Source organism: Grammomys surdaster, unplaced genomic scaffold (assembly GCF_004785775.1).
Source record: "Grammomys surdaster isolate TR1022 unplaced genomic scaffold, NIH_TR_1.0 216, whole genome shotgun sequence".
NCBI classification, from domain to species: domain Eukaryota; kingdom Metazoa; phylum Chordata; class Mammalia; order Rodentia; family Muridae; genus Grammomys; species Grammomys surdaster.
In genome coordinates, this window is record NW_021604661.1 from 1,857,431 (window position 1) to 1,885,342 (window position 27,912).

The window sequence follows — 27,912 nt, forward strand, 5'->3', positions numbered from 1 at the left end:
TTTCCTCATGAGGCTGGACTTGTCTGAGTGAGTCAGTATAGTACAAATTGTCTGCTCTTTGTACACGAATGTTTCAGGTTGCTCTTTATTTTTAGAATCAAGTCAGCTAGAAGCACACAGCAAAGCAGAGAGCAGGAGGAAGCCCAGCCCCAGGAGGAGTGCAGGTGGGGTTGGCATCCAAGGCAGCTGGCTCCTTAAGCATAAGTGGTAACATATTGGGGTCCCATGTTCCCAAAGTAGGATCGCTCCCACTCGCTCATAAGCTCAAAGTGCACAGGACGATGACAGAAGTTGCATGCAGCCAGAGACACGTCCTGGAGGGGCAACCCCACCTCAGTCCAGGCCAGCAGCAGCTTCTCTGAAAGGGAAGAAGAGAAGAGGGAAAGAATTGGTTAGACTTGGTCTTCCAAAACCCGTGTTGCTACAGAGGCACTGAGGTCTCGTCTCCCTCCATCCTTTGAGGTAACTTGGGTCCAGAAGTAGATTTACTTGTCTTCTTCAGTGTGACCCATGAATGCTACCATTTGTCTGTGGGTCCTAGGATGTATAAAAGACAGGAAATCACGCCTATGACATGATTTAAAACCATGCTGTGCTAGTCTGTATCTCTCCCTACATAAAGGACGTGTAGGCCTAACAATCTCTCTGCTTAGAAAATCCTGACCTGTTAAAGACAAGACTAAAAGGAATCATACTGCCCCATCAGTGTTGTGAGATGGGGTAGGGGCGCTTTCTGGGATGTTTAGGGACCCAGAGGAGGGAACAGGACCATCTGTAGGAAGTACTTCAGGTGTGTGGCTGGTATTTGTTTTTAGCCCTTTTTCTGCCCATCTCTTGCTGGTATGATCTAGTCTTGTGTTCTTAACACCATCTGTGTGCAGATGACTGAATTTTTTGCTGCCAGATTCCCCAGAACTCTGACTCAGTTTCCAGACTTGTATGTCTAATAGCGTCTCTGCTTGACTGCCTAATTCGATACATCTAACAACGCGGACACAACTAAACTGTTAATACCATCTCCTTCAGATCTTCTCTCCAGTGTCACCTTAATTTTTTCTACTCTTGCCACTCCTCCAAGCCAGTACCTGCCCATAGCACTTCTTGTTCCCCCTTTCTGCTTTTTGCTTTCCCTTAATACTTTGAACTAGAATGCTAATTGTTTTTTTAAAGTTGATTACCTCCTTCTACTAGAATTTAGAAGCTTAATTCTAGTAGAAAAGGGTTCTGTGTTTTGTCTATTCCTAGATCTTTAGCTCAGTATCCAGCCTGTAATAAGAATGTGATAGACATCTATTGAAAGGATGAGTTGAGACTAGAAGATGAAGGGAAGGAAGTCAGAGGGGATAATGGGTGATGAAGTCAAGAGAGTGGAGCACAATGAGAGAACTTGGACAGATTGGACATAGTTAGAAAAACAAAATGCCTGTGGCAAAAGAGGAGAGGCCAGGTCAGGACACGGGCAGCACTAGGTGGAAAGCACTGAATGTCATACTAGGGAGCTTCAACTTTGTTGTGTAATCTAGCGGTCTCTACAAATTTGGGGCTAAACATCCTTATTAGTATAAAATGGTTTAGCATGTACTTCTAACCTATAACTATATATTATGTACATTTGTCGTCATTTCACACATTAAGCTCTGATATATTTTCTCAGCTGGTGGATCATTTTTTTTAAAGATTTATTTAGTATGTATAGAGTGTTCTGCTTACATGTATGCCTGCAGGCCAGAAGAGGCCACCAGATCTCATTATAGATGGCTATGAGCCACCATGTGGATGCTGGGAATTGAACTCTGGAGCTCTGGAAGATCAGCCTTAACCTCTAAGCCATCTTTTTAGCCCTGTGGATCATCTTGAGTACCTTACCTTAGAAGAATGTGACAGACAATGGAGAGCTTTAGGAGAGGGAACAATATTGTTGGGTTTTAGAAAAATCCCTCTGCTGGTTGGTGTGAGAACATTTTAGAAAGGGAAAAGAAAAGCAAGAAAAATGAGGGGAAATATGGATGTATTTTCATGAAACTGTAGCAGAGAAATGAGAGTATATTTGAAAGAGGTTGAAGAGAGGAGGCGCAGGATTTCAGGATGAGTTGGCTATGGGATTAAGGGACTGGTGGAGTAGTGGGCGATGTCTCTCGTATATCTTTCTTGCAAACACGAACATCAGACACCTAAGCTCCGAGAGTTCTATAACTGAATCCCAGAGCTATAGAAGGGACTGGACACAAAGGCCCAAGCGTCTGAACCACCCACTCATACAAGCCTAGTAGCTCTGGCCACCTAGATAAGAGTCAGGACCCCTAGTGCCTATTCTCCCAGCTTCTTTGGATCCTGGAGCTTATAGGAGTCGGAAAGTGTAGACACCCATGCTGAGGACTTACCCACAAAGTTTTCCATCATCTGAGGGCTGTGATGGGGGGAGGGGGCCAATCGCAGTAGCTCCTCACCACGAGGCACAGTTGGGTAGTTGATGGCCTGCACATAGATGCTGTGCTTGGAGAGCAGAAGATCACAGATCTTGCTGTTGAGTGCCGCATTACCCACCTGGACTCAAAGGAAAGAGCTTTCAGTACTTCTTAGCTTGGGGCCACAATTGCCCCCTAACTCCATTAAGCAGGTGAAGCAAACCAGATTAAGGCACCACTGAATTTGGGGACAGATTGTTTTTCATAAAGGGCTTAGGCAGTGACAGCTCCACAATCTTCTATCAAGGGGGAGCCCAGGGCCAGCAATGAGATGTGTAGGAGGGATAGAGCTGGCATCTTATCTTGATACTATTTGTACAGTAAGCACATTGCTTAACTTGGGGTGATTGGAAAGCCAGGGCAGTTCTGAGTTGCTGTCACTAGGTTAATTTAAACATTAGATAGTTAGACCCAGTTGGCCCTCTGTGTTCTTTGTTCAAGTATCCAACCAGCCTCAGATAAAATTTAAATATCTTTAATGTACAGACTCTCCTTGATACAGTTTAACTACTGAGTCATTTTTATTTTGAATTTGGTGTTATTGGTGATCTAGAGATGGTTAAACATATATTGGCAGGCTGAATAGATTATATGGAACTGTAACACATTTTGTACAGCTGAATGTGAGCATTTAATGGATTTTGTTATGGGCCATGGACAGGACTGGAACCAATCCTCCATGGACACTGAGAGATTACTGTTCTTTCTCATCCACAAAATTGTTGTATCTTTCCCACACCCTGACTTAACTGGCTCACAGAAATATATGCCATTTAAGAAAGAAGCATGACTTGATTTTAGAAGTGAGAAGAAACGTTTAAGCAGAGCTAGTGATCTACAGTACCATCTATTTATATGGCTGTTCATTGTATTGTTTTGACCTCAACTGTTAGTAACAAGTATGTTTTACAGTATAATCAGGTGTGATAAAAATCTGATCAAATTGATAGCTTTTACTTCGTGTTGTATGCTCCAGCATTTCCTATTCCTTCCCCACCCCTCGTGTTTATAGGCTAACTATAACCCACTAAACTGATTTTGTGACCTACTAATAGTTTTTATAAACACAAATTTGAAAACTGCCAAATTATAAGCTCAATATTGTGAGGGTCAGAGCATTTTAGTAATAGTGGGGTAATGTTTGATGTTAAAATGACAGGTTAATCTATAATGGTTGATTTTTCAAAGCAGGGGACAAAGGTGACAATAAATAGTGTGTGTGTGTGTGTGTGTGTGTGTGTGTGTATGTATGTATGTGTGTGTTTTGTGGGTGGGTCATAGTGTTGATTGAAGGAACAGATATCAGTCTGTTGAAAATGGGTAGGTTCCAAGAACAGGGAAGTGGGGAATGGGGGAGTCCTCACCCGGATGGGGATGATGTGGCTGGGACAGGGGATAACAGGAAAGCCCCTGTCCATTAGGAGCTGTCTCATATGTTTAACGTTGCGCTGGTGTGCCCGCCTCAGGGCTTGACCCTCCTCTCCCTTGAGTAGACGCACAGATTCTAGAGCCCCAGAGAGCACCATGGGAGGCAGTGAAGTGGTAAAGATGAAGCCTGCAGCGTAGGAGCGCACCATGTCCACCAAGTCCCGAGTGCTAGCGATATAGCCACCGACGCAGCCAAAGGCCTTGCCTGCAAACAAGCAATAATCAGTCCCCAGAGGAGCAGGATCATGCCCAAGGTAACACAGGCAGATATATCAGAAGCTGGGGCTCTAGGCTCCCTTCCTAGTCCTCTGCACATCTCTCCTGCCCATATCAGAGCCATGCTTCTGTAGTTCTGAGATAGGACTGTCACATACTGCCATATGTGGTGACTAGATAGGCAGAAGCAGGGTGGAGACTGTTTCTTGGTTTGGGAGAATAACTAAAATGAGGCTCAGAGCTGGGTGGGTAGGAAAACAGTTTTCTTATTCTGGTTGAACCCAGTTGTTCAGTCCAGGTCAGGAGCCTTTTAGAAAAACTTTTCCAGACTTTCTTGGTGACTCTGCAGTGAGATGGGAAAGAAATGAATTGGTAGGATAAAAGCCTGTGGTTTTAATGAAGAGTTTTATGTCATTTCTATAATCCTTAAAACAGAGTAATGCCAAGGTGGGGTCCTGGGTAGATTTGAAGAAAAGAGGGGGAAGAAGGAGAAAATGATGAAATTATAATCTCAAAAAATAAATAAAATAAAAATGGTTCATGCCAAATTAAAAAATAAAAAGCCTAGAGTTATAAATTCTTTCCAAATAACTGGAGCTGTACACAGAAAGAGGAGATAGGTTTGCTGGGGTTGCTTCTCCACGTTGTACATAGGGGAAGTCCTTATATGCCAATGTTTGCTCACTCCTGGCTAGCTTTATGTCAACTTGATGCAAGCAAGAGTCATCTGAGAGGAAGGAAAATGTGTCTGTAAGACTGGGCTGCACACAAGTCTATAGAGCATTTTCATAATTAGTGATTGATGTTAGAAAGTCCAGCCCTTTGTGAGTAATACCACTGTGAGCTGATGGTCCTGTGTTCTATAAGAGAGCAGGCTGAACAAGCCATGAGGAGCAAGTCAGTAACCAACACTCCCTCTATGGCCTCCCAATCAACTCCTGTCTCCAGGTTCTTACCTGGTTTGAGTTTATGCCTTGGCATAATGGGCTTGTGATTTAGGATATGTAAGCCATGTAAACCCTTTCCTCCCCAAGTTGCTTCTGGCCATATTTCATCACAGTAATATTAATAACCTTATCTGAGACACTCACCAAGAGTTCCAGATATGATGTCAAGCTTGTGCATAATTCCATCACGTTCCCCAATCCCTGCACCCCGGGGTCCATACAGTCCTACAGCATGGACTTCATCCACAAAGGTCAGGGCCCCATACTGGTGGGCCACATCACACAATTCCTCCAGAGGACAGATGGCACCTGAGAAAAGCCAAGGGAAAGGACTAGGAAGTCATAACCCTTCCCCAGCTTTATTTCTTGTATGGAATGTTCTTCTCACTTAAGCTTACTTTGACTTAGAAAAGGGTATTGTACACAAGGAGGAGGTGTCTACCAACACTTGGGAGTATTCCAAGCATCAACCTCATGAACCACACCCACACCCAAATTCTTCATGTTTGTGTTCTCCCTGACCCCTTGCATTTCCTCATCTGGTCATTATTTTTAATTCATTCTGACAACTTCGTTTCTATTGTTTTCAAATTCTCTGCTGCCCTTCCTCCCATATGAGTTAGTACATTTCTATCTAGAGGTGGCAGTCTTGATACCTGTGTTTAATGTAAAAAAAGTCACTGCTCCAGCTTACTACAGTCCTTACTTCTGAGCCACTCAGCCCCTTGGGCAGGGACAACTGATAAGCCATCCATATTCTTACACTTCTCAGGCCCTCTTTGTTTCTGTCTGGTTTGTATTTCTGTCACTGTCTTCTTTTTGTGATCATATCCATATTTGTTTCTATTTTTCTATCTCTCCATTCCTTCTCCTCTCCCTCTGCTCTGTCTTTCTGATCCTTTTCTCAGTGTATTCCTTTCTTCTTCATGCTTTGTCTGTACTCTTGTGTCTCATCTCAGGATTCTTTGTGGTTTTGTATTATTGACTTTCCTGAAAGTATCTCTGGGAAGGTGATTTGTCTTTGAGGAAGCACTCCCTCAGGCTCAGTCACAATGTAGCAACTTAGAAGCTATTTCATAGTCTATACATATTTACTGTTTTCCATGCTATTTGAGATGTCATCTGAATAGGCTTTGTGGCCATTGTTAATATTCTAAGACACTATCCCTCCACCCCCTAGAAATTGCTGAGGTAAAGAGAGTTGTAATACAGAAGAAACGTCTTCAGATGGAAACAGGGCTCCTTAGGCCAGGAATAAAGACTGTGGGGTTAAGAGAAGATAGAAAACATGAGGACCGCCAACAACCAGAGATAAAACCTGAGACAAGACAGTTCAAAATGGTTCTGGCATTATTTCACAAGGAGAAATCCATCTCTGAATTGACCAGTTAGGTAATTTCCACCAGAATAAATAAATAAGGAGCAGTTCATTTACAGGTATAACCAGTGTGATTTCGGGCCGTAATTCCCACTAGAAAAATTTGAATAGCTATTCCATGTTAAAAATATCCAAAGTGCTGGGTTTTCTTTCTTTATGATTGTAGAAATATGCTAGTGGACGTGACAGTGAGTTCCCTATGTACGTCAATTCATTTAGTGTTCAGGGCTAGTCTATTATTATTACCAGCACTTTCCAAATAAGCCAACTGCAACACAAAACAACTTAGAAACCTCGCACAAGGAGCTGGTGAGAAGATTGAGCCAGTGAGAGGGCCTGCTGAGCAGCCTCTTGACCTGAGGTAGATCTCTAGAATCAAGAAGGAAGAAGTGAACCAATGCCACAGAGTTATCCTCTGGCCTCCATATACACATCATATACAATAATAATAAGTATTCTTTAAAAACTTACTCAAGCTAATAAATGCTTATGGTAGGATTTCAATGTGGGCCATTTTTGATTGCACAATGCTTATGATGCTTGTGGTTATAAATCAGGGAATACTAAGGGTCCTTCCTCTGTTGTTTCAGTTGGAAAAGTGGCACCTTGAAAGGAGAGGAAAACCTCTTCCTTTAAATAAAGCTAGAAACAGATCCCTGAACCACATGACTTCTGGTGCACAGAACCAACAATATACAGCTCTGGACCTTATTTCACTTGCTATAAGAAAGAAAGTAGGAGAATAAAATCATTTATTTCTGTTAAAATGTAATAATAAATGCAATAACTTTGATCTCTTATAATTCTTTCTTTTCTTTTTTTTTTTTGTCAGAAGTAATTTATTTTTAAAATCTATGAACTGGGTAATGGATAATACCGTAATAATCTGGAGTCTTAAATTTCAAAGTTTAACATTTAACAAGACTTCGTTTCACAAATTTTCCTTTTAAAATAGCAAGAAATATACAACTTAAAAGAGTCTGTATTTAAACAAACGCCCATTCCTTTTCCTCAAAATGCTTTTAAAAGTGCAGTATAAAAGCTCAGATGTGAAGGCACTGCATAGCTTGCATCCTATGGCTATCCTGTGCATCATCACCGGGAATCAAATGAAAATATTGTACTGTAAATTTAATGGATCAAAACTTGGGGGAAGTATTTATTTTTCATTAAAGAAAATAAGCTTTTGGCCCATTTATTTGGTGAATTCCTTTCTAAAACTCCTCTTCAGGAAAAAAGTCTGGAAAAGATCACCTATAATTCTACAGCCAGACATTTTACCCTGGAGAAAACTGAGGCCCAGAGAATTCGAGAATTTCCAAGTTCGCACTTGGATAATATGTATCGAGGGTGGGATTTAAATCTACATATGTCAGACATGGAACCCTAGGCAAGAGTTTATAAAATTTGCTGCTGTAAAGACTAGACATTGCCACGACTGACTTGAATATCATTCCTTATGAAAAGTGGCCATGCAAGGAAATAGAGTTTTATATCCTAGTAGGAGAATAATCATTTTGCCATCAACTAAATGAAGGAGTAAGACAAAGTGCTCTCTGGGATTTAGCTTCTTTATATGTAAGAATGTAATAGTGACCTCTCCTTTGACATTTACTACCTGTATGACTCTGTGACTCCACTTGTTCATGACTCAGTTTCCGAGTACAATAATAGTAGTAGTATTAATACTTACTTAATATAATTAATTATAATAAATAATAACGCCTATTACAAATAATAGAACCTACTTCATAGAATCATCATAAAGATTTAGTGTTTTAAAATATATAAACTATGAATAACTATATAGCACACTAATAGTTGGGCTTGTCATGTTTATCATGAGGTATCAATACTAGTAAACATGTACTCGAACACATGTATACATACCGTCCATGGAGTGAACAGTCTCAAAAGCCACGATTTTTGGTGTCTTGGGATCGGACTTCTCAAGAAGTTTCTTCAGGTGTCCTGGGTCATTGTGTCTAAAGACAAACTTGGCTGCACCACTGTTGCGAATGCCTTGGATCATGGAGGCATGATTGCCTGCATCTGAGTAGATCTCACACTCTGAGGAAACAGATGTGTAATTCTTCAGCGTCTATCTCGGTACTTTTGCTTTACTCTTCGAGTCTGACCTGGCAGGAGAGGAAAGACTACCTACTCCCTTTCCCCTCAGAAGACCTAGTCTTTTTCTTCCTCCTCTAGAAACCTTTGTGACACATCATACATGTTGCAACTCCTCTGCCCAGAAACTCCCTCCAAGGATGCCTGACTGTTTCCTCTGACTTTCTTGAGGGGGAAGAAATTCAGTTTCCCAGGAACCTTGAGTTTCTCAATGACAGGTTTTAGTTTTATTCTCCACACTTGGAAAAATCAAAGGTTGGAAAAGGATTAATCTCAGAGAATACTTGCAGACTTGGACTGATGCTAGATTCTCCTTCGTCTACTTGACACTTTATCTTTTCCAGGTAGTACCTAAATGTTTATAATTACAGGGATGGATACTTATTAGGTTTCACTGTTGGGATTATATGATCATGATGGTTCCCAGCCAAAGGAGCAGACAATAACCAGTTTACTACAGAGGAAAGAAAACTAAGCACCAGAAAATGGGTTTCTCTCGGATAGGAAGAATGTAGAGATTTTTACTGGGTCATACTGGAAAGTATGTATGTAGGGAAGTAGGGAATGTGGAAGAACCTCCAAATTTCACAGATATTAAGGAAGAACTGTGGCCTTCAATAAAGTAAGGGACAGCTTCTATTTGAGAAAAATGAATCATGTTTTCTTCCACGACTTGGCTTGTCTAGCTGGAAGTTTCTTGAGATCAAAGCCCAAGACTTTTTATCTTTATATCCCTTGTTCCCAGTTTAAGGCACCAATATTGCTAAGGAAACATTTTTAATGAGTGAGTGAATGAATAAACAAGTGACTAATTTATAAATGAATGAAAGAGTAAGAGAAGGATGGCAAAAGATGAGATTTAAGAGATATGTGTATAACAGAATTCATTTTTTTTTAAGTTAGGATCTCATTCTATAGCCCAGAAAAGCCTTTAATTCACTATGTAGTCCTTTGCACTCAGCCTTCAAGTACTGTGATTACAGATCAGATCTATGATGCTCATCTTAGGATCCAGTTTAGCTAGAAGCCATGACGTGGAGTTTGCATTTGATCCTAGGGGTAACAGGAGTCTATTAAAGTATTTTTGAACAGGGTAAAAACATTGATAGATTTATATAATGAAACATTGTGCTGAATATATGAAGAGTATATTGTAGGCGAGGAAAGAAGAAATGAAGGAAATTATGTTGGTTAGACTAGAATGGTGGTAGTAGACATGAAAAAGTGTTGGGTTCTATTGGTTGAGGAGTAAAGAATTGATCAGAAAGAAATCCCCAAGATGTTAACTGTATTTAGGGGTTCTGGATGACCTAAGAAAAAGTGTTCAAGTGGTGGTGACATTTTAAGTGTGCACTGAAGTAGCAGACAGCAAGTACAAAGACTTTTCTCATGCAGTCTGCTTTTTATAGGCAGGACAGAGACAAGCCAGGAGCTAAAGAGTAATACAGGGGTTGAGGCAGGAGACTTATTTAAGGAAAGTGAATGGCTGAAGATATGGAGGGATCAAGGTGTGGGGGGGAGAGAGGAGGGCGGGAGGGGGGGAGAGAGGGGGGTAGTGAGAAGTTCCCGAGTGGATCATGGGCAATGACCAGCACATGCGTAGAAAGAACAGTCAACAAGAAAAAGGCATATTCCACACTGTTACAGGAAGCAAAGAGTGAATGAAAACTGGGGATGCATGGAAGTTGACAGGTGTTTTGTGGCTCAAGGTTGAGGATAATATTGTCTGATGTCTTCTACTTTCAGGGTGGTAGGAGGAAAGGATATGTGCTGGAAGGAGGGAGGACAGGAGGACTTGACAAAACTGTCCCAGAGACTTGAAAAGCTCTGAGTAGAGGTTAAGGGCTGTGACATTTTAGTGGCTTCTCCCTGAGCCCAGGATTGACAAAGATGTGGAACATTGTATCCATTTAAGATTCTGACTGATGGAAGGTATTTGAGGGTACTAGAGAGTGGGGATATGGGAAGATGGCCTCTGGTGTATCAGTGAAGGGATGCTTGTAGGCAAAAGAGGGGAGATATATTTCACAGTAAAGGGAAATAATGAAGAAATATTGGTGTACAGCTAGATTTGGTTTCATGTCAATAAGTAAGGAGAAGGTATTCAGTGGTATATTATTCCTGCAGTAGCATGTGGGTTTTATGGTAAGAATGAAGGATGGAGGTAGAGGTTTTTAGATTAAAAAAAAAGTTTTTAAAAGCTCTGTAGAGACAAAAGACTGTATGTGTTAGAGAATGATGAATTTATGGTGTTACTGTTCTATAATGTTAGGCTCTGACATTTGTACAAGGTCCCCCAAGTGTATCTACTCCTCAGATATGAAGGTGCTGACCGTCAACCTAGGTTTGGAATGAGTAAAGGCAAAGGGATATAAGGATGCACTGTCAGGTCTATGTGTATCAGGCAAAAAGGATGAACAAGTGAAACAATCGAGCTCAAAAGCGTGGGGGCATCCAATGAGACTGGATGCTCTATTGCAGGATCCCAGCCTTGAATATAGCTCTCGCCATCTCACACCTTGTGCTCACCTGGCAGAAGCTTGGCCAGTGTAAAGAGAGTAGAATCATTGGCCACAAAACAGGAAGAGAAGAGCAGAGCTGAGTCCTTCTGGTGTAGTTCAGCCAGCTCCTGTTCAAGCTCCACATGAAACTTGCTGGTACCTGAGATATTACGAGTGCCCCCAGCTCCAGCTCCATGATTCTTCAGGGTCTCTCTGGCCCCGAGAAAGTGGAAGACGAGGAAAAACAAAACATAACTTCGTTAGGCACTGAGAAAATAGGAAAGCCTTCCTTAATGTGGTCAGTACTAATATAAATGGTCCTGCGTAAAGGCTGTCCTTGGTTACAAAGTAGAGGAAAGAAGGAGACACATAGGAATACCCTAGAATGGAGTTAGAAAGTAGAAGTGATTTGAGTAGTTTGGAAAATCTAAAGGAAACCCTCCATTCCTCCTTCCTCCTTCTTCCCTCCCTCTCTTCCTTCCTCCCTTCCTCCCTTTCTCACATCATTCTAAACTTTGGTTTCTAGCTCATGAAGTCAGTGAGTCTTTCTTAGTTTCTATTATCATCCTTCACACCAATAATGAATCAAACACAATGTGTCGGCTGACTTAGTTCATATCTGAGGAGTAGATACACTTGGGGGGACCTTGTACAAATGAAGTGGCTATAGAACCAAAGGTATCCACTGCTAGCGTGGCTCTACATCTTTATATGTGACCCACAACTCATAGTCCATATTCTTCTACTTACTGTATGGCCTGCAGGACACGAGGGTGCCTGCTTATGCCCAAATAGTCATTACTACACCAAACAGAAACATCCTTTGAGGCCATAGATGCCTCTGAGAAGTGTTGGGCAAAGGGGTAGGCGTTAGCCCAGCGATTCACAGTCTTGAACACACGGTAGGTGTGGTCCTCTTTCTTCTCCATGATCTTGTCTCTGAAAAATTGGTCATAACCAAAAGCCTGGTTTCCTGCAGGAGTAGAAATAGAGATAATAATTCAACTCAAATCGCTTCCTCGGTAGTCTTTATTTTATCCATGTTGTTGATTTTAAGTTTTCTCATTGTCTTCTCATCTATTCATTTATTTGCTCAACAAATGTCTTACTAGTCCTCATTGACTTTTTTCTTCTAATGTTTAATGCAATATGTGTCTGTAACTCTGTGTGTGCACACATGCGGGTGTGTTGATGCCACAGAGCATGTGTGGGATCCAGAGAAAAGCCACAGATATCAGTCCCTATTTCTATATTTGAGAAGAGGGTCTCTTGTTCACCGTGGTGTACTGCAGATGAGCTGGCCCATCAGCTTCCAGGGAGTTTTCCCATCTATACCTTCCATCTCTCAGTCGGGGCACACTGAGATTATCAACACTTGTGCTACATCTGGCTTTTGTGTGGATTCTGAGGATTCAGACTCAGGCCGTTGGGCTTGCACAGCAAGCATTTGACCCACTGAGCTAGTTCCCCAACCTTGGTTCAAATTAGCCCTCTGTTATTTTATTCAACCATCCTTCTGTTTACTCATTAACTCAGTAATGCATTCAGAAATTTACTCAGGCTTTCTATTCTTAGCATGGCCTCATCCTTCTTTCCAGAGTCAGTGTGGAAGATGCTTTACAGGACTTACCACTTCAGTCCCAGAGTAAGGAATATTGCTAGATCTAGTTTCTAGTCATGTCTCTTCTCACCCGATAGTTATGTGATCCTAAGCCAGCAATGAATCCTTTCTACTGCAAAAATTAAGCACCACAAACCCCACAAATCATCCAACTGGTAAATGGGCTGATGAACCAAATAGACAATTTTCAAAAGAGAAGTTCAGATAGACACTGACTACTTTACACCCGTAGCCATCAGGGAAATGCAGATTTAAACTGCTTTTTAGTTCCATCTTACTAAAGTCAGAGTGGCTATTGTCAAGAAAACAAATGACAACCAATTTTGATGAGCATGTGGGCAAAGAGGAAATCTTATACACCAAGGGTGGGAATGTAAGCTGGCACAGTAAGTATGGAAATCAGCGAGGAAGTTTCTCAGAAAAATAAGAGGTTATCGAGATAAGTCAGTAGTGCATGCTGTTCTTGTACAGGGCCTGAATTTGGTTCAGCACCCACATCAAGTGCCTCACAATTGCCTGTAACTCCAGCTCCAGGGCATTCGACCCAGCTGGTCTCCAAGGGCATTAGCACACATGTGCATGCATGCACATACACATGCATAATTTTTAAATGATAAAAATAAAACTTTTCAAAAGAACCCATTAAAAACAGTCCTATGTGAATTATCTCTCCTGATCATATGCCCCAATGACTCCAAGTCATCGTACCACAAAGATACTTACACATTCATCTTTATAGCTACACTCTGCATAATAGCTAGGAAATAGAACCAGCCTAGATGTCCATAAACACATGAATGAATAATAAAGATGTGGTACATATAAAACAATGTAATGTTGTGCAGCTATAAAAAATGAAATCCTGACATTTTCTGGAAAACAGCTAGAGCTGGAAATCGTTATGTTAAACAATTTAAACCAGACAGAACAGATATTGCATGTGTTCTTTCATATATATATATATATATATATACATATATATATATATATATATATATATATACATATACATATACATATACATATATACATATATATATATATGGGACTTAAAATTTAAACTGTATATATAGTGTTTATGTTTGTAGGTCAAAATAGAAAAAGGAATATATGTAATAGGAACAGCAAACAGAGAAGGCTAATTAGGTAAAGAAGGGGAACCAAGAGGAGAGAGGGACAAATGAGAATAAAATATAATAACAAATATGTACGGCGATGCCTTGTAAAACCTATTACTTTGGATGCCAACCAAAATAAAGGTCAAAAAATGGTTTTAAAAGAATCCTCTTATGTTTCCATGTCCTCATATGTAGAGTGCTGCTTAGAATTCTTTTGTTGTTGAGGTGTGAGAATCTGAGGACAACACTGATAATTGATATGGGGTAATTAAAGTATCATGAGAAGCATAATAATAATACTGGTTGTGATTATAACTAGATAGTATCTTATTTTATTATCATAGCTGGTATTAATGAATGCCCAATACATACAAACCCTACTTCCAGAACTCTTAAAGATGCTACTTTTTTTGTTTGTTTCTAATAGCAACCTTATATGGAGAGTTCTGTTAGTATCTTTGTGTGACAGATAAAGTGACTGGGACATGAAAAGAACAGCTAGCTAGACCAAGGCTATATAGCAAATTAATGCCCAGCAAAGAAGTGACACATTGGTGTGGATAATGAAAAAGGCAAAACTATTGGATTTTATGTAGGTGTATTCATGTGGATGTAAAGCTAACATGTAGTTTAAGCCAGAAGAATACAGAAGCCATAGAAACAACCAGAATTATAGGTCCTAGATTCCATGGATAATGATGTATTCACACCATGGAACAGGATTCAACCATTAATAGTGATTGTGCAGCTCTGTGTGGATGGACACAAAGGGATAAATGATATGAGGTCACATTGGTAAGTGGACAAAGCAGACAGTAATTATGATAATGAGAATGGATGGGAAATTTTCTCTTTCTGTGTATGTGTTTGTGCATGTGTGTGCACGCGCACGCGTGGGTCTGTGCCTTTGTGTGTGTATAGCCATAGGAAGGCGTGTCTGGGAGAAAATATAACAAAAAGTTAATAGTAGATAGTAATTTACTCTTTATTTTCCTGTATCGGTCAAAAATATTTTTTTATTCCTATATTAGAAAAATAAAGTGAATTCCATTATGAAAAATAAACATAAGGGACAGAAAGGGAATCTGTGAAGGGTGAAAAACTTTCAGGGAGTATGGGAAAGAAATAGTGGAGGGAAGCCTAATTTTTAATGAGACATCAGAATGAACTAGAAACACCACATTACTGTAGATGGCATTTTATTTTTCTTATCATAGATGACTAAGTGTTTGAGGGAAGTGACTTAATTACAGAAGACACAGGCCCAGCAACACCAGCACTAAGATTTCCTTCTGAAGTCTCTTTACATTTTAAAAGTCTTTACATTTCCTCTCTTCTGTGTCCCACACACTTTCAGAAGCTACTGCCCTGTTCCTACACCCTTCATTCCCATCTTGGCAAACTCACCAGTCATATTGTTCTCAATCAGATGGGGAAGTGCCCTTTCAGTCTGCTCTGGATCCTGGAAACGAAGGAATGAATGGCCTCGGGTGGTTGAATCCATGGAACTCAGCAGATCTGATAAGGAATATGGAACTCATTGGTACGAAGAGAGAAAACAAGACAGTATTTGTTGTCCTCTTTAGTTTGGTGTAATGTATAGAAACTCAAATTTAGAAAGTACACAAGGTTCTTGGAGTACTTGTCTACAAAGTAATCATCCACTTGTGTCCCCAGTAGCAATGCCTAGAATGTCCAAAACCTTCTTTAAGTTGACTCACACTTCATTGACCTTTAGGTAAAGTAACCAGCCTATGCACCCTAGCCACTGTGCTTGGGAGTACATGTTAGTCTTCTTTTCTGAACATCATTCAATTTTATTAATTTGATTTGTTTTTAGTGATAAAGTGGCCTGTGAAAGATGCCAATGGTATGATTATCGCTTAAGTGTAATTGTTTTGGGTGCTCGGCCCAGGTTGTCCTTGGATTCTATACCCTTATAAAGATTGTTTTGTTGAAAACAAGACTTTCTTTGAATTTCTTTTAATAAAATTGATAATGCAAAATATATTAGGTGGGAAACAAAGCTAATTAATGCACTATGTATATCAAAACTAAAGGAAGTATCTACCCTCTTCTCTTTTTCCTTAATACAAACACAATGTGGTTTGCTTAAATTGAGATCCCAACCTTTTGGATTCCATTTAGGCACTTGGGACAGAAGAGGGCCCATTTTAGACCGACAGCTGTAAGGTATGGGAGTTTGTGCGTGTGTTTGCATTGGCAACTGCCTATTATGGCTCCCCTCCAAAAGGCCAGGTCTTCCCATCATGAAATGTCCACTAGATTTTCTTGGATTTGCCTAGCTCAAGAGTCTGATAATGTGGGTTTAGTCATTAGGAATGGAGGTTGGATAAGATGGAAGTTGACTCCAACCTGTCTTGAAAGTCTTGACATCCTCTTGGACTTCTGGAGCTGCCTTCTGCACAATCTTGCTCTTCCCGTCTTGGAGTTCTGACAGCATGAAAGGACAATGGCTCTTAGCCCAAGATGGAGAGTCTACACAAGGTAAGAGAGTAATTGCACGTTCATTCTTAGCTATGCATTCAGATTAGCAGTGATTACTGAGACTTATTTTATCCTAGAGACCCCTAGGATAGAGATAAGGAATTAGATCAATCTGGTCTCACTGTTAGGAGAGTTCTTAAGCAGGGATAAATAGCACATACTAATAACACCTTGGGAACAATGGGATGGGAGGGAACACAGGACAAATGAAACCTACAAGATATAAGGGATGTGACCAAGAGTTGTATCGGATAGGCTAGGCATCTAGGTTGGATTTTCAAAAACCATAATGTCCAAATTCAGTGTTTAATGGGAAAATTGAGAGGAGATAATAGTGTAGGATAAGGTTTTATGTCAAGAGCAAAGGCAAGGGATTGTAGTACAAGAGAACAGATTTTAGCAATTTTAACGTCATTCAAAATGGCTGAAGTATAGTATGTGAGTCTCTATACATACCCTGGAATTTAGAGAGTAATTTATATTTACTTTATGAATATCCTGAGCATATGTTTTTAGGTCAGTTCATCGTACCTTGACATTTTCACATTAATTCTCCAAGCCATTAGGTAATGACAGTCAGATTTTGGAACTCTGTCTTTATGACCCAGAAATTCCCATTTGCCAATAAGCTCTTCTTACCTCCTCCAGCTTTGGTTGCCTTAAGATGGATTTGAGAACAAGTTGGTCCTTGAGTGGCCAGGATGGGACATCGTCCACTACCAAATAGGAACTGGTAGGTTTTAGCCACTTTGCCTAGGAGGCCTTTGGGGCCCTGAGAGAGCACTGGACAGGACCGTAGCAACATGGCTGCTGCCACCATCCTGAGCCCAAAGTCCTGTAGAAATTGTGGAAGAGATGAGATTCCATCATAAGAGCCTGGCCAAAAGCCAAAAGTCATGTCTGTTTAATTCTTTGCCTTTACTTTCCCACTCAAAGCTAGTTGCCTTCCTCAGAGATCCCTCATTATCCTTCTCAGCCAGGAGTCCTTGCTGTTAAAATGTTAAAGTGTTAAATGCTAGGGAGAAATGAGAAATACCACTAGAGAAACAGGCAACTTCTAACTAGAGGCCAGACAACCTGGCTTCTGATTTACTCTGCCACCAGCTACTCAGTGATTGTGAAGATCATTGAAGTGACTTTGTGCTACAGAGTGACAGCTGACAATCCACCCTTTGATCAACACCTAAGACTACTTGCTATCTTTCAAAGACTGCTATCCTCTACCAAATGAAGACTCCACCCACTTATGCAAACAGATGCCATTTACAGGAGCTTCTGAGGCTAGTCATGCTGTGTCCAGAGAATGCTCTACCAGAGAAGGGAAAGGAGCTTAAAGCCAGCTGTCAGCTTAAGGAGATCCTGGAAACTGGAAAGGGCAATCATGAGCCCTACAGGCTATGTACCACCAGGTTGGTATTTTTATATGTTTGGAATTTTTTCTTTACTTTTGGTTAAACTCTGATAAAAGAGGTGGTACAAATAAGACCCAAAGAGGCTAGAAGACATAATTTATGTAGATCAGTAAAGAAGACAAAGGCTAACATAGAGAAAAGAAAGGGGCTAGAGAAAAGACAGGGAAAAATAAATAGAAAAGGATACAGCAAATGACATATAACTCTCATTGAGTATTGGCTGAATTTTATAGTAAATTAATGAATAGCTATGCTCTTCAATAGGATAGTATAGGGAGGTAGGGAAAAATCAAGACAACTTCAGAAAGGTAAAAGAATAGAGCAAACAAAAGTATGGTGGTGGAATAGGAAGACCTGAAACTGAGAAAGAGAAAGACATAGGAGTTGGAAGGAAGAAGAGCAAGGTAGAAATAGAAAGGTACATGGAGTAGAAGCCTCATACTGAGAAGCAAGACATGAAGATGATGGGAGATACAGAAAGTAGGGCAAGATGATAAGACAAAAGAAGGAGAAGCAGGGAACATATAGGGAGGGACAAACAGACAAAGGAGCATCAGGTATCCTTAGAGTAATATAAAGACTGAAAATTAAGCAGGAGAGGAAGGAATCCAGCAAGGGAACTGGAGCACCAAGATAAAAGGGTTAGACTATACAGACTTAAGGGAGGGGAACCTGACCCTGCTGGAGTGGTGGTGGGAGAGAAACAATGAAAAAGACAAGTGGATCTTTAAAAACGCTGAAAGCTCAAGAGACAGTGGTAGTGACAGAAGAAATGGCTCAGTGGTTAAGAGTAAATACTGTTCTTCCAGGTTTGCTTCCCAATGTTCATGTTGTATGGATCACAACTGCCTGCAACACCAGCTCTAGGAGATCCGATGCCTCTGGTTTCCACTGGCTTGGCACTCATGAATACATACCTATGATAGAACCAAAGACATACACATAATTTAAAATAATAGATCTATATTTAAGAAGGAAACAGGTGGGTGAAGGGAGGGGAGGAGGCCTATAAGGAGGTAAGATTGAGACCAAAATGAAAGATAGAACAGGGAGAAACAGATTGGGAGAAAAGGAGCCAATTGTAGAGCCAGAATCAATGGGTAGGGACAAGATACAGGACAGCACAATAAATAGGAGAGATAGGAGGGAGAGTGGGAAGACTAAAGCCTCAGCTCTGCCAAGAAAGCAAAAGGCTCAATGTATAAAGCCTTATTATGTGAGGGACAAGGGAGCAGGAGGAATTCTTGGGCCTATGGTATTGACAACTTCTTTTCTCTCCTTAATCTCACAGAACAAACACCCGTCTCTTATTTCACAAAGCAACCCAGTCATCTTATTCCATCTTAGAATATCCTCCCTCCCTGCTGTTACAGCAGCCTGAGTTAGTTTGTGAGCCTGGTCACATGAGCCTTTTTGCCTGTGATGACAAACAGGAGAAAGCTGGTTGGAAGGATTAGATGTAATAAACAAAACAAACAAACAAAAAACTTGTGAACCTTTCAGCATGGTGGCTGGTACATAAAAAGTTTGATTTTTCTTATTTACATTCTGGCTTCCTTGCTTCTTCGTCCAATGTTTTTGGGCAAGGCACCTCTCCTTTCTGGGTCTTAGCTTTGATCAGTTGTTAAATGTGAGGTAATTCTTCTGCCTCTATCACCTAGTAGGCCATTGGTTGGATCCATTGCCTACCTCATATCTGGAAATAAGAGTCGCCCTTCTGCCTGCCTGCCCATGAAGGCTAAAGCACTCAAGGCTGAGCCTGCAGACCATAGATAAAGCCCCTAGAGTTTATCACCATTAGAGTCTGGCTACTCCCTAAGAAGAACCCAGGGCGTGGGAGAGAAGAAGAACCCCTTCCTGGAATCACGTCTGAGCATCTGGCCAAGGCTGGCTCTGGCAATCTGTAGGGAGTCAAGAAGGATGGCTCAGGTTCCTGCAGGTTCGTACAAACTCCTTCTCAGACACTGAGAATAGCATTGAAGTATATAGTGAGACAGGAATCCCTTAAGATTAGAGTCAAAGGCCTTTAATTCCAGCACTTGGGAGGCAGAGGCAGGTGGATTTCTGAGTTCGAGGCCAGCCTGGTCTACAGAGTGAGTTCCAGGACAGCCCGGGCTATACAGAGAAACCCTGTCTCAAAAAAACAAAACAAAACAAAACAAAAAGATTAGAGGCAAAGTACTACTCTGGAATGATGGTTGATTAAGGCCTACTTCCATGTACAAAACCAGAAAAGGTCCAGAGGACTCACCATTTTTGTGTGGCTATTGGCCACTATATACTGAGGGTCCTGGGAAAAATACAGATTACTTCTTAATGTGAATTGAATTCTTGAGTTTATTTTAAAGTTCCAGTAACAATTTCTCTTGTCCTACCCTGATCTTCCTGAACAGCATTATGACCCATAACTTTGTATTTGGACTCTTAACATCCATTCCAGAACAACACTTCATAGGAGCCGGAACTGAGTAAAGCTGAATAGAAGAAGCATTTCAGGCAGTTGAGGGTATTAAGAACATAGGCTCTTTGCTGGGTATCTCTTGGCTGGGTATTTTAACACCACAGGAAGCTGAGACAACAGGATCCTGAATTGCATATTAGCCTGGGCTGCATTGCTCCCAGCCAGTCAGGACTAAGTAGCAGATCTTTTCTCAAACAAAACATACTCTGGAGCCAAGGAGTCACATCATAAATATATCAGAGTTCCACTATGCATATATCAGGCCAAGTCTGGAAAGCTGGAGAAGAGATTTTTGTCTCACTTTTATTATAATTTACTGTGTGAACTTTGACTCTCCTGTCCCCCTCTACCTTTTCTGAACCTTACTTTCTCCATAGACATTGGATTAGATTGGAGATTTCATAATTTATCTTCTGGTTCTGATATTCAAATATTAACAGAACTCTGACCATTGTCAATATTCCACATACATAGACTTATTCAGTCCTCAGGACAATGTTGGAAATAGACACTGAGGCCCCAAACCATCTAATAACTCACCGTAGCTGACTGTTACGTGAAAGAAGCAAAATTTCAACTTAGGCACCCTGGCTCCAGAGACCCCTAACTTAGCCACCATGAATCCATGGTCCAAACACTCCATATTTTCTTAGCTGAGTACTTGACTGTAGACACCATGCCACTCTGTTACAGTAATATAGGCCTCTTTACTGTGCAATTATCTTTTATGGTCAACACTTTCCCCAACAAATGTCCTGAAGTTGGATTTGAGGTACTGTTGAACATTTATTAATTCATTCCACCACTTAATGATTTATATACCCCACTGCATATTGCCAGGATTCTTAAAAGAAAAATCAAAGAGAGAGTGGAGAATTTTCAGGACAAGTGTTATTTAGTGGAGTTTGCATCATTGCTCAAAGGTTTTTTTCCCCTTGTATGTCTACAGTTCTCTTTTATGTCAGCCAGCACCCAGTTTGCAGTCCCATAGGCCAGAAAGATCAGCTGGGCCACCATCCCAGCAGGGAAGCCAGAAGCCATGCAGCTTTTCTCTGCCCTGGCTCCCATTACTTGTGGCCTGCTTTTAAGAATCATTTAAGTCTGGAAAAGAATCCCTTGCTTCTTCCGGGGAAGCATCAGACCTTACCTCCCCTCCTAGTACCTTCTTTCCAACCCCAGAAAACTATAGGAGAATTAAAAACAGAAGAATGTAGACCACAAAACCAAAACTTAAGAAATTTGTGGGAACTTTGGGCAGGCTTTCTTGTTAAAGGATAAATGACCTGCCTGGGGTCTCACAGTGACTTAAGAGTGAGACTCCAAATTTCCTGCTTTTTTTGCACAATGACAATTCTCTTCCACCTTTTCTCCTTTATTTCTGCTAATTTTGCAACCTCTCAATTCCTGCATCTTGCCTTACCATTCTTAACCACCACCCCCCCCCCCACACACAAAAGCCTCCAGTTTTCCTTTCCTGGATCTGACCCCCCCCAGCCCCACTCTCAAGGCTCTGAAACCTTGCAGTCTGCTCTAGGCCAAGCAGAAGGAAAAGGGTCAAGCGACTGGGCACGTGGAGAATTTTGGAAGGAATGTTAAGATTCCTTTCCTAGAGAAACAGAGGAGAGGAAGAGACAGAAACAAGAGGAGACTAAGATACAGAGTTGAAGGAGACAGAAATGGGGTTGAGGAGATCCGAGAAGTAGTCCTTTGAGGGAAAAGTAACAGAAAGCAAGAATGTCAGAGAATAAGTCAAGTAAGATGAATGGTACTAGAAACTAATAAAAGAGGGAGAGAGGGCAAAGAAAGGAAAACCCCAAAACAGACGGGACAGTTTCTGTGAAGGTCAAAAGTCAGGTCTAGTCACCCAGGGTCAATGTACAGTGTGGGTGAGAGCCCAGAAAGAACACTGAAAGTACCTCTTACCTGTTGCCCTGCACTGAGGACGAACCAAAGACGGTGAGTGCTGTGGGCTGGGCTGGGAAGCAGCTTTCATCCCAGCCTCCCGCTCAGCCCCGCCCACCCCACCCCACCCCCTTCCGCCTTGGCCCTAAGGTATCTCAGGCCTCTGCTAAAGATAAAAAACAAAGTAGTCTCCTTCCACATTCTCATTCCCTCTGTTCTGTCCCTTCTCTTTCTCTTTTCTTCCTCTTCTCCCTCTGGGGTAATAAAACCAACTCATTTGATTTGAGATCAGACCATCCTTATAGAGCCAGGGCACCTTCTGGAGAACTGTGCCTCTGACCTTTAGTTCCCTCAACCATGATAGGAGGGCAGTAAAGGCAAATCCACGTGGAGAGGACCCTGAAGTCAGACCTAGAATACACTCTAGGCACTGAGACTCTGAAGGGTGCTAGCTGTGAGCCTCCATGGGAAGCTAGGTCAACTCAAAGGATGTTGGTGTCACTTCAATAAATGTATGAACATTTGGCACAGTGCCTAGTTTGAGAAAAATAACAGCTGCTGTTGATTCACTACTTTTACTCTATACCTCCAGGGGCTACTTGCTTTACATTGATTAATTTACCCTCATAAGAAATCTTAAGACCGAGGCATGGTTATCTCTATGTCACTGATAAAGAACCTAAGGCTGGGGGTGGGGGCTGGAACTAATAATTGCCTGTCTAGAAAGCTCATAGCTCGGCTACAAAGTAGGCAGTATGCTGCCAGAACATACACTCTTCTATACATCTTAGGACATACAGTTAAAATATGAGACTTCTCTGTTTTCTCTCCCTTTTAATATTTTCTCTCATGTCTTATTCCCCATGCCTTTCCTAAGCCTAGGGCAATGGGACTACTAGGTAATTTCATCTCTATAGCAAGTCGTATCATCAATATTATATCTACATTAATAAAATGATAGTCTACATATTATGTGCCATTTCTTTTTTTCCACATGGCCATATGCCAATAAACAATGATGGTCTTTCTATAAAAATCCACTATTTACTGGAGTTGCAGTATTAAACCCAAAGGTATTATAATTCATTTAAATACACCATCATGGATGGAAATGTAGAACAGTCCCAGGGATTCCCCCTCTACTTTAGGAATAACCTTGTAATAAATAACTTTTGACATTTGTGAAACTTTCTACAAAAAGAAAGTTTCTGGGGCTATGAAATGACTGATCAGGCAAAGGTGCTTGCTGAGTAAGCCTGGCAGCCTGAGCTCAGTTCCTAGAAACCATGTAAAGTTGGAAGGAAAGAACCAACTCTACAGTTTCCTCCGATGATGTCCACATGTGTTCTGTGGTTCATCCCCTCCATCCCCTACATATGCACATATAAAATAAATTACACAAAAGTATAAAGAGATTTCAATTTTGATATTGCCAAATTATCCTATGCATATGGTATATTTCCCCACCAGTGGTGTGTGTGTGAGTGTATGTGTGTGTATGTCTGTGTCTGTGAGAGAGAGGGGGGTGAGAATTCACCAATTCTGTTGTCAATTGCAGAAATCTTTGTTATAATTATAGGCACTAAACATGGGATCTCTGTTTTCACTTGTTTTTCTTCGATTATTAATAAGGTTAGATATCTTTTCATATATTTCTTAATCATTTGACTATTCTTCATCTGAACTACTCGATTTACTTTTTGCCTGTTGTTGGGATGAGTTGGCAGTATAAAAGGATGTGTTCTGGAGTCAGATTCACCCGAATTATTTTATGTTATATTATGTTTGTGTGGTTCGCTAACTCCTGTTTCCTTGTCCATAAAATGGGACTATCATAGCACATATACTATAGGATCATTCATATTGCATGTTATAGGCTTTTAGATCATTAGCTGTAGCAGTCCTTTAAGAAGTATGCTTATTGTCTTAATTAGGGTATCTGTTGCTGTGATGAAATGCCATGACCAAACGCATCTTGAAAAGGAAAGAGTTTATTCATCTTACACTTCCACATCACAGTCCATCACTAAGGTAAGTCAAGGAAGGAACTCAAGGCAATAACCTGGAGGCAGAAACTGATAAGGAAGCCATGGAGAAGTGCTGTTCGCTAGCTTGCTCAGCCTGCTTGCTTGCATTTCTTTTCCTTTCCTTTCCTCTCCTCCCTTCCTCTCCTTTCCTTTCTTTTCTTTTTTCTTTCTTCCTCCCTCACTCCCTTTCTCACCTTTATTTTTACCTCCTCACCACAGTTTCTCCTCCCTCCTCTCCTTCCAGTTCCCCTCCCCAACTTTGCTTCCCTTTCAACAACTCCGTTTCTTTTCTCAAAACGGCAGTCCTCCCATGGATATCAACCAAACATGGCATATCAACTTGCAGTAAGACCTTCCATTGTATTAAGACCAGAGGAGGCAACCCAATATGAGGAAAAGGGTCCCAAAAGCCAGCAAAAGACTCAGAGACAGCTCCCACTCCCACTAAAAGGATTTCGGTGCTCAGCTTGGAACAGTTCACAGCAGACCAGATGGTTCCACAAGGGGAGGTTTATTAAAAGAGAGAGAGAGCAGGAGGGGAGAGAGAGAGAGCAGAGAGGAGTAGAGGCCGGCCATTACCACGTGGAGAGAGGGGGAAGGGAAGGGGGGAGGGGAGAGGGGACCGAGAGAGAACAAGAGAGAGAGGAGGGGGCAAGCAGCCCCTTTTATAGTGGGCAGGCCTACCTGGCTATTGCTAGGTAATTGTGGGGAGGAGCATACCTGGCTGTTGCCAGGTGACTGTGGAGGTGGAGTTTAACAGATTACTAACACCCACTGCTAAGTATCCCATAAGAAGATCAAGCTACATCACTGTAACATATATACAGAAGGCCTAGGTCAGTCTCATGCAGGCTCCCTAGTCAGTTTAGTCTCCAGGAGCCCCTATGAACCACGATAGTTGATTCAGTGGGTTTTCTTGAACTGTCTTTGACCCCTCTTTCTTATGGCACCCAGAACCACCAGCTCAGGAGTGACAATGGCCACATTGAGCTCCACCCTATGTCAATCATCAATCCAGAAAATGTACTACAGGTTCTCCCATATGCCAATCTGGTAGGGGTTTTTTCTCAATTGAGGTTCTCTCTTTCAGAATGACTCTAGCTTATGACAAATTGACATGAACCTAGCTAGAACACCTATTAAAATGATTTTTGTGATATTTGTTACCCAGTCTGGATTCATTCATTAATTCAATAAATATTGGCTGTTTGTCAACCACTGTGATACTGTAGTATTGGTGTGCTAAGTGCTAAAAATTTTGCTGCCTAGAATAGGAAAATAGGATATATTTCACTGTATCTAACCATCTTTAAACAGTTGAAGATGGTTTCCAGTTCTTCTGGAAAGTACGTAAAAAAGAGCCAAAACAGCTGAGTTGGCCAGCCAACCAGAGTTCAGAAAGAACTAGAAAGAGTGAGCTTATTCAGCAGCAAGTTTTAGAGGTTGAAAACATTATGGCTTAGATTAGATTCTATGGAAGGTAGATGCTTCCAGGAGTAGGCCTAGGTTAGCAGACTGAGGCAGTAAGCCTCTGAGAGGACAGTTACATCTGGATATTTAAAAATCCATTTACAACATAGTGAGACTCTGATTCAGAAAAAAGTATTGGGGCCTAGAGTGGTGGTTCCATAGTTAATGGCTCTTACTGCTCACACAGAGGACCCAGATTAAATTCCCAGCATCACATGGTAGCTCAAGGCTCACTTTGTCCTCTTCCTGGTCCAGGGGAGTACTTGAGGATAAATGGCTTCCCTCCTCCCCTCGCTTTCCTTCCCTTTCTTTTCCTCTTCTCCCCTTTCACCTAACTCCTTTCCACAATTCCTGATCTACTTGGATTAACTTATTCTTTGTTTTGGTTGACTTTCTGCCTGCCTGAGAATTCTTCCATGTTCAGAGTCAGGGTGCCATTCATGTCTGCATTTCTGATATCAGCCCCTCTCTGTCTCTCTGTCTCTCTGTCTCTCTGTCTCTCTGTCTCTGTCTCTCTGTCTCTCTCTCTCTCTCTCTCTCTCTCTCTCTCTCTCTCTATATATATATATATATATATATATATATATATATATATATATATATCCTGATGATGTGCAGTTGAATAGACTTTAGTGAGCTGGTTCTTTCCGCATATATAGTGCAGTTAGTTACACAGCAATGACTATTGTGTGCATTTTATCTTGTTTTTAGCCTGAATTTTCCAGCAGCTTATTTATAATTTATAAACCATGAAGTTAGGAAGAAAAAAGGAAGCTTCAAGAGATGGCATGTGGTAGATAATAGAAGACATGCGTTATTAAAGTAGAAGGAGAATATTGGAAGTAATAGTGTACATTAGGGAAAGAGAGGGTCCGAGAGATGGGAGGGCAGGAGGTAAAAATCAATCAAAGCAAGTATGTATGAAAGTACCATTAGGAAACCAATGTAAGCTAATTAAAAAAAACACTTAACTCATGTTAAATACACAATGCAACAGTTATTTGTATACTTACATAACTGCACAATCACTACCTTTAATACACAAATATTACTATTGTTTTTTTAAGGAATGCTATTATTTGATTAAATTATATGAACATTTTATAACTTAAATTTGTTCTTTAACAGTTTCATAAATGCCATGCATTTTGACTGTTCTCTCCCCCTACAATCTTATCTTTCTCACTCCCTTGTCTACCCCTGTTTCCTACTAATCTCCTTCCCATTCATGTCTTTTGTTTGTGTCCCTCTGGATCTGAACTTTTTAAAGATTCTTATACATGTTATCAGCTATTTCCTCTGAAAGCTGCAGCAATTAATGATAGTGTCAATAGTTTGTGACAAATCAGAGTTGAAAAAGAAACATGGAGCATTGTTGGGCGCTCTGGTGGCTTCGGCTCACTATTCTTTCTCTTTTGTTGGTGGCAATATGTACCCAGATTCTAGGGTAAATGTTAGCAAGTAGTCTCTTCTTGGGGTTCCTTATAATCCTGTTTCGGGTGTGTTCCTTATTCTTGTGAAATTGGTCTGCGATTTCTAGGTTAATTTAAATAATAGACCTGTTCTTGTAAGATTTGATAGAACAAGCTGGTAAAATTATTTGATACCCAGGCCATTCATTCGGTAGTGACAGTTAGGTCTCTAACAGCTTTTCTCATGAAGTCCTTGGTTCTTTATATCTGTACTTCTTCCCTTATAAATGTTAGCGATTGATGTTCTTAGAATGGCAGAGAGTAATATTAGCAGTTCACTTGTGATCTTTGGTTAGGTGTAGATGAAATTTCAAAGTTCAGTCTTTTCCAACTCAGAATTTTATACATATTGTTTCACAGGTGTATGAACTTAGTATTAGAGGTAAGGTGTTACATGACAAGCTAAGAAAGAATACTTTCTTTTATAAGTAATTTATATACCTAATAAAAATAACTTACCATGCCCAGTGTAGTAGCCCACTATTTGAATCCCAGAACTTGGGAGACAGAGGCAGGAAGATCTCTCTGAGTTCAAAGACAGCCTCGTTTACAGAGCAAGTTTCACGATACCTAGAGCTACATATCTCATTAAAAAAATATTGCTGTCCAGAGAGAGATAGTGGTTAAAGGCACTTGTTGCTCTTACAGGGAACCCACCAGATTCAATTCCTAGCACCCACATGAGAACTCAAGACCAGCTGGTACTATATAGTTCCAGAGGATCCAATGACTTCTGGACTCCACTGAAACTACACACATTTGATATATAGACATATGTGCAAGTAAACTACTCATACAGATAAAATAAAAATAAGTTTTAGAAACTTTTACTGGCAAGCCAGGGAGATAGCTTGGTGGG

The 27,912-nt window shown here is 40.8% G+C and overlaps 1 protein-coding gene across 2 annotated transcripts; it reads right to left on the minus strand.

Moving 5' to 3' along the window:
• Positions 1-52: 52 nt before the first annotated feature.
• On the minus strand, positions 53-22,168 carry Alas2 (5'-aminolevulinate synthase 2). Of its 2 annotated transcripts, none has more exons than XM_028772626.1 (11): positions 22,106-22,168; positions 16,949-17,144; positions 16,178-16,255; positions 15,209-15,319; positions 11,813-12,035; positions 11,091-11,275; positions 8,325-8,504; positions 5,201-5,365; positions 3,830-4,098; positions 2,382-2,544; positions 53-358 (listed from the first exon to the last, which is right to left on the minus strand). In XM_028772626.1, exons 2-11 carry the CDS (start codon positions 17,127-17,129, stop codon positions 195-197), a joined length of 1,719 nt encoding a protein of 572 aa, XP_028628459.1. In that variant the 5' UTR covers positions 17,130-17,144; positions 22,106-22,168; the 3' UTR covers positions 53-194. The 2 variants fall into 2 exon arrangements, with proteins under 2 accessions (XP_028628459.1, XP_028628458.1); XM_028772625.1 differs by having other exon boundaries at positions 16,178-16,300.
• Between the last annotated feature and the right edge of the window lie 5,744 nt (positions 22,169-27,912).

Coding starts and splice junctions, on each gene's coding strand:
- Alas2 (XM_028772625.1), bottom strand. CDS start 17,129: ATGGTGGCAGCAGCCATGTTGCTACGGTCCTGTCCAGTGCTCTCTCAG. Junction 16,301..16,948: donor GGCAACCAAAGCTGGAGGAG/GTAAGAAGAGCT, acceptor TACCTTGTGTAG/ACTCTCCATCTTGGGCTAAG. Junction 5,366..8,324: donor GACTGTTCACTCCATGGACG/GTATGTATACAT, acceptor GGCTTTTCTCAG/GTGCCATCTGTCCTCTGGAG.